Source organism: Mesoplodon bidens (assembly GCF_964165515.1).
Source record: "Mesoplodon bidens genome assembly, chromosome: X".
Taxonomy (NCBI): domain Eukaryota; kingdom Metazoa; phylum Chordata; class Mammalia; order Artiodactyla; family Ziphiidae; genus Mesoplodon; species Mesoplodon bidens.
Window position 1 is genome coordinate 40,584,755 of NC_138163.1, and position 6,000 is coordinate 40,590,754.

The following is a 6,000-nucleotide window of genomic DNA, read 5'->3' on the forward strand; positions in this document are numbered from 1 at the left end:
CAGAATCACTGCCGTTTTCCTCTGATGAAACAGACTATTTCAGACGGCGTAAGGGGAGAGAACAAGGAGCACGCACTCACCCAGAACACCAGCGCCTGGAGGTGACCGACGTCCCCGATTTCCCTCTTCCTCCTTTCTTCCGCTCTGTCTCCTCTGCAATGATAAAGACACAAACAACGCCCATCACTCAGTGTGGGACCGCCACGGTGCTGGTGAACGGCGGGGGGGGGGGGGGGGGGAGGGTGCGCGTACACCCCCGCCAGAGTAACCCTGAGAGAGAGTGCCTTCGGTTCCTATTCGTACCGGCACCCCCGGGTCAACCAAACACTTCCGAACAAGGCGCAAGCATGAAGAATCAGCTCCACTCGTCCCTCCGCAATGGCACGGGTGCCATCCGGGGCAGGGGGGGCCGTTAGACAGAAGCAGTTTGTACACAAAGAAGCGCGTCCGGTGAAACCCTTGATCCCGTCATCCCCCCAAGACGCTTTCCGGTGGGAAGCACAGCCATCACACCCTGGCGTTTACAGGCGCAGAGCGTGTCTCCTCGCCTCTGCACCCGTGGGACTACGGCGGGACACCCCCAGGCATCCTGGCAAGCCCGCGTGCGTCCTCCACAACTTGCCAGCAGCTCCTACGACGCGTGGGTAAAGGGGCACCAACTCGTCTCCCCTCGGGCCGCACAAAGGTCCACCGCATGGACTTTCCGGGCATAAGGGCACGTGCTCTGGGACGTGGCCCACTTGAGATTTACCCTGCTCCTCTCCTCTGGGTGGACGCGGACGCCGGAAAACGTACCCCCTGCTCTCGCTCACCCACACCCTGGTAACTACGACTCAGTGGCCCGCGCCTCAGAGCCGGTTCCGTGGGAGACACGAGAGGAGAGGGAGGAACAAGGCGGAAGCCCAGCGCCCAAAGACGAGGGGCACGTGAGACATCCTATGCTCCTGCCTCCGGGCACACACAAGGGCACCCTACCCTGGGCAGCTGTCCGAAAAGAACCAGAGGGGACCTAGCGGAACACGACGTCGACTCCGCACAGACGTGCCAACGCCACGGCACGCCTATAGTGCCGTGAGAGCAGCCGAAAAGGCAGAAGACTACCTATCACTACGTGAGCCTGGTGGGATCAGGGAGCAGGCGACATGCACACAGCCCTCTGCGGCCCGTTGGCTTCACCTGCATTCAACCCCGGGAGCATACATACGCTGGCAGAAAGGACGCGTGCTTCCCTCCGCACACGGGGACAACTTGGGAGCGGCCACCGAGCAACGGTGAGGGCTTTGGCTTTGACTGGCAGAAAGTTCTATCCACGGCGGCGCCCCCGAGGCGCTTACAGGGAAAAAAAGTACAAGAGAAGGGACCTTTTGTACACGCCCTATAAGCGTACGTACACGTGCTTACATATGACGCACGCGTGATACGCACGCGCGCCCACGCACACGTCCGTGTACCTGCGTGTTTACGAATGAACGAGTGGAGCAGGGAACGAGTCCGGGGGGTTTGAGGCCAGAGTACAGACACACTCCCGTGGAGAGCTCCCCAGAAGGGTCTGCTGAACAGACGGCCCTCCCCAAGGTCATCTGTCTTTGCGGACCGGATCTACCCCCGTCCCGGCAACTCCAAACCACCTCCCTGCACCCCCTACCCCGGGCACTCCATGGCAGAGTGACTGCCTGACACCCCTGGAGCTGAGCAGGGGCAATCTGCCCCAGCTCCCTGGCACCCCGTCAGTTCCTCCCGCTGCCATAGTGGCCTAGACCCTCTCGGGCCTGCTCCTGAGCCCTTAAGCCAGTTCACGTACCTGGATGAGAACAGCAGAGAGGCAACCACGCAGGAAGAGGAGAAACCCAGGCCCTTGTGCCACCTCTAGCTGGGAATCAATGTCCTGAGAGAGCTAGGGTTCTGCCCGACACGAACCAGGTGGGTGCCCGTCCTAAGGTGTGCAGACATGACAGGGTCCCGGTCGCCAGGACACGTGTGGCCCAGGCCACGTGGACTCGAAACCACTCCCAGAGGGGTGTGGAGATGGACCCACCGATGCAAGGGTTCCTTGGGATGCCTTTACCCGTGCGCTCCTACTGCCAAGGAGAAGCCCCCAAAGGAAGAGACACCACCTCCCCCAACCCCCCAGCAGGGCCCACCCCACTCGGAAGGCTAGGATGGCTCTTGGGCCTCCCTGGGCCTTTGTCCCTGGGCCTTTTTTGATCCGCAAAGGGCGGAGGGAGAGGCCGCGCTCGCGAAGGTGCTGGGCATTTCTGGAGCAACAGTGCCATCAAGCGGAAGCTTTTTGAGCACGGCCTCCAGCCCCTGCCTGTGCATATACCTTGGGGAAGGCCTGTGACGGGAGGAGGGCTGCCTTTGGAGCACTCAGAGGACTCCCGGGCCGAACCTGGCCGCCGGGCACGCCTCCAGAGTAGGTGTGGAAGCGACACGCGGTGGGGTTCGGGGCCGGGCTCGCCCACCGAGGAGCCCCTGGCTGCCAGGCCCGGCCCGCCGCGCTCCCCACCCTCGGGGCCGGGGCCTCGGCAGCCGCCATGTTCAGGAACAAGGAGCTGAAGCTCCACCCCAGGGCATCTGGGCCCTGGATCCTGGGCCTCCCTGCAGGAGTGAGGTCGGCCAGTGGGGTCCCTGGGGTCTCAGGGCCACCGGGGACCCAGGACCCGCTGCCGGTGCCCCGGCGGTGGCCCCGGGCCCAGCCACCGTGGACCACGGGGAAAGGGGAGGAGGTGGCCGCCCGGTCCCCTGTCGGGGGCAGCACCCTGCAGACAGCCCGGAGAACGTTTCCTCCTTCCTGCTTGCTGCCAGACGCAGACCAGGAAGAGTAATGCAGGGGCACTGCACGTTCCACTCTCTCACAGTTCCAGCTGTGTTTCGGTTTGTTTACTTCTGGCTCCCTCAAAGAGAGTCCGGGCCCCAGGGGCCGCCGGATCCCGTGAGGCCGGCCCTTCCTGGGCCTTGGGACACAGGGTATCCAGGACCCACTCGCGATGGGATGGAAGTGGGCCACGATCGGTACGCACAGAGGGACGGCACCGTCCGCAGCGAGGGGCTCCAGGTCCGTCTTCCTCGGGAACAGGAGCTTTGCGGCCGGGGGACGCCCTATTCCTGGGCCTCCCTCCTTCCCCGTGGACGACCCGGGGGTCCTCTCGTTTGGGGAAGACTCCTGGGATTTTTCACAAGCGGCTCCACGTTCTGCAGAGGCAGCCGCTGGCCCCGGCCAGAGGGGCACACTGAGAGCACCTGGGGCCGGCGACCAGTCAGAGCGCGTAGCTCCCTCAGGACCCGGCCCCAAGGAAAGGCTCTGCTCTGCGCTCTGCCCAGGTTAGGTCGCCTGACAACGTGTCGGGCCACTCACAGGCGCAAAAAGGAGAGGGGCGCGGGGCGGGTTTCAGCACCCTTCCAGGAGGGGTACGTGTGGAGGGAGGGGGGGGGGGTCCAGCCTGGAGACTTGCTCCCAGTCGGAAGCCCGCCCTCCACACCGCACCCCGACCCTCCCCCGCCCCGGGACCGGACCCCCAAACCAGCCCACCACGCACCCCCACCCGGGCAGGGAAGAGCTGGGCAAAGGGCAGGAACGAGCCACCGCACAGCTCGTTCCACAAGCGGCCTATCGGGTCGGCCGGGGACTCGAAGGCACCGCCGTGTGCCCAGGGGTATGCACCTCGTTCCTGGCCTTGGCAGACAAGCTGGATGAGTGGCGGTCATGGGGGAGAGGGCAAGGCGGGGAGGCGTTTCTCTCAGTCCAACAGAGGAGAGCTTCAGGCAGCTTCTTCAGACCTCTTCCCCTTGATTGCCTGGCTGGGCTGCAGGTGCAAGCACAGGGCCGAGGCCTGGAGGGCCAGGCCGCAGTGCAAGCCGGGGCCTTGCCTTCTCGTCGCTGAACTGAGGCTCAGGGCCTCGTGGGGAGAAAGCTGAAGCGTGCTGCAAATGCCTGGCCCGGGGGTCCACTCGGCGGGGCTCACCTCAGCTCCTCTCCTCTCGGGTCCTGCCCTCTCCTCTCCGGGAACCCGGTCCGGGAGCCCTCGGGACAGGCCAGGCCAGGCCTGGGCCACAATCCCGGAGACCCTGGGAGATGGCACCGCAGCCACCGACTAGACTCTTGGGCACAGGTGAAGGTCTCCTCCTGCGGTGGCTCCTGCGTCCCGCGAGCGCCGTCCCCTTCTGGACTCCGACTGCCAGCTCTCGCTGGGCCTCGGGCACCCTCGGCACTGGGTAGCCAGGCTCCACGTGTCGTCTCTGAGCTGGAGAGCAAAAGGTCACTGGGCCCGCCTCGGCCGCTGCCGCCAAGGGCGGCACAACTCCCGTGGCCCGCGGTGGTCTCTGGCTGGGCCGCGAGAGGCTTCCGGGGCCCTGGGCCCGCCCAGGCCGAACCTGCTCTGGCTCCGAGGGGAAGGGACACGCGGCCAAATGCCCGCAGAACCGTCGCCTGGCCTCCTTCGGAGCAGCTTCCTCTAGTCCCGCCCGGAAGTGGCGGCCTCCAGGGTCCACCGGGACTCCGCTTCCTGCAGCCCCACACGCCAGGCGGCCGGGCTGTGCGCCTTGTGCCACTGCCCGTCTCTGGAGCGTCCACGGCACCGCCGGGCCTCGGGCCATGCTTCCCGCCCCTTCCCAGGCGGGGCTCTTGACTTCCAGGGGCCACTGTCCAGTGTTCCCGACTTCGATCCCTTGTCACTCCTCCCCACGAAGGGACGGAGACAGGGTTCGAGCAGCAAGGGCAGCGTGGCCTTTCTGGGGTGACTCTGCCTTCCCGAGGACCCTGTTTGGCCATCCCAAGAGCCCTTCACGGTACTATCTGGGCGTCGAGTCAAGTCATCCGGCGTGGGGCGTGGGTCCCGGAAGACGTGCACTCGGCACGGCGGGGCTCTTTCGGGTTTTCTTTCCTCGACGCACCTCAGTACCGCGGCTTGAAAGAATTGCCAAGGCCCGGAGGCGCAGCCGATTCGGAGTTAGAGAAAGAGAGGAAGGCGTGCCGAGACAAAAGCGAGGGAAGAGGAGAGAAGACGCGATCACTTCCCGTCCCGTCCCGTCCCGTCCCTCCGGTTCCTTCCAGCACGGAGGACGCGTGGTGCTTCCCGAGGCGGCGGTGAACCCGAGCTCTCTTCTCTTTCCAAGGCCTCGTGTCCCCGGAGCACTTGGCATCCAGAGTGTGTTCCTTCAGCCAACATGGGTGGGGCCGGTGGCAGCAGTGGACCCAGTGGCCCACCCCGCCCTCCATCCAAGACAGCACAACCAGGCAGGCGCTGAGAGGACGCTTAAGGGCAGGAACCTGTGTCTAAACCACATTCCCCAGTGCACCGGAAAGAAACGAAAGAGGGGTCTCCGGTGGCTCCCAGTCGCTCCGAGGTGTAAAGCACAGCGAGTTGGCGGGAGACGACACCCACCCACACACCCACCCCGGGGGTGTCTTCCCATCCCTGGCCTTCCCCTGGGCGGTGTCAGGAGACTGACCCGCTCCGGCGTCTCTGGGGCAGCGCCCGGCCGCCCTCCCTTCGGACCCGTGTGTGCCACCGTCCACGCCTGAACACCAAACCCCACTCCCACCCCCCCGCCCCCGGGCCGCCGTGGGAGAAGAGCCAGGTCCTCGGGGGCCGTCCATCGTCTTGCCATAGGAGGCCGAGCTCGCCCCGCACCGCGTCTGTGCCTGTGGGCTGCCGGCCCTTTGCTTCGGGCTGCTTGCCTGTCGGTGACTGGTGAGAAGGTGCCTCGCCAGGCACCGGCCAGACGTGACTGGATCTGTGTGCTCACACTCAAGAGTGTTTCCCGAGGTCTTAGGCAAATGTGGGTTGCTAAAGACACAGCTGCCGGTCCCCGGCTGGGTGCCTGGATGCGGAGTCATAAAGGCAGGCGAAGAGGACCCCACAGAGACGAGGCCCCGCAGGATGGAGGGCCAGACTTTGAGGCGCGCCCCTCTGAAGTGGCCAGGTTGATGAGCCATGTTGCTTTTGCCAGGTTGGGCAGGGGTTGGCATTTCGTTTTTCCCTGGGCCGAGGGCAGAGGGAG

The 6,000-nt window shown here is 65.3% G+C and overlaps 1 protein-coding gene across 1 annotated transcript in view; it reads right to left on the bottom strand.

Annotated features, from left to right (window-relative positions):
• Positions 1–6,000, bottom strand: part of LOC308609313 (uncharacterized protein) — a gene marked incomplete at its 5' end in the record, with an annotated part of 54,221 nt that overhangs the window by 25,490 nt on the left and 22,731 nt on the right. The window contains one exon of the mRNA XM_081223003.1: positions 81–153. Within this exon, the coding sequence (XP_081079129.1) occupies positions 81–153 (73 nt within the window). The remainder of the gene's footprint in view (positions 1–80; positions 154–6,000) is intronic.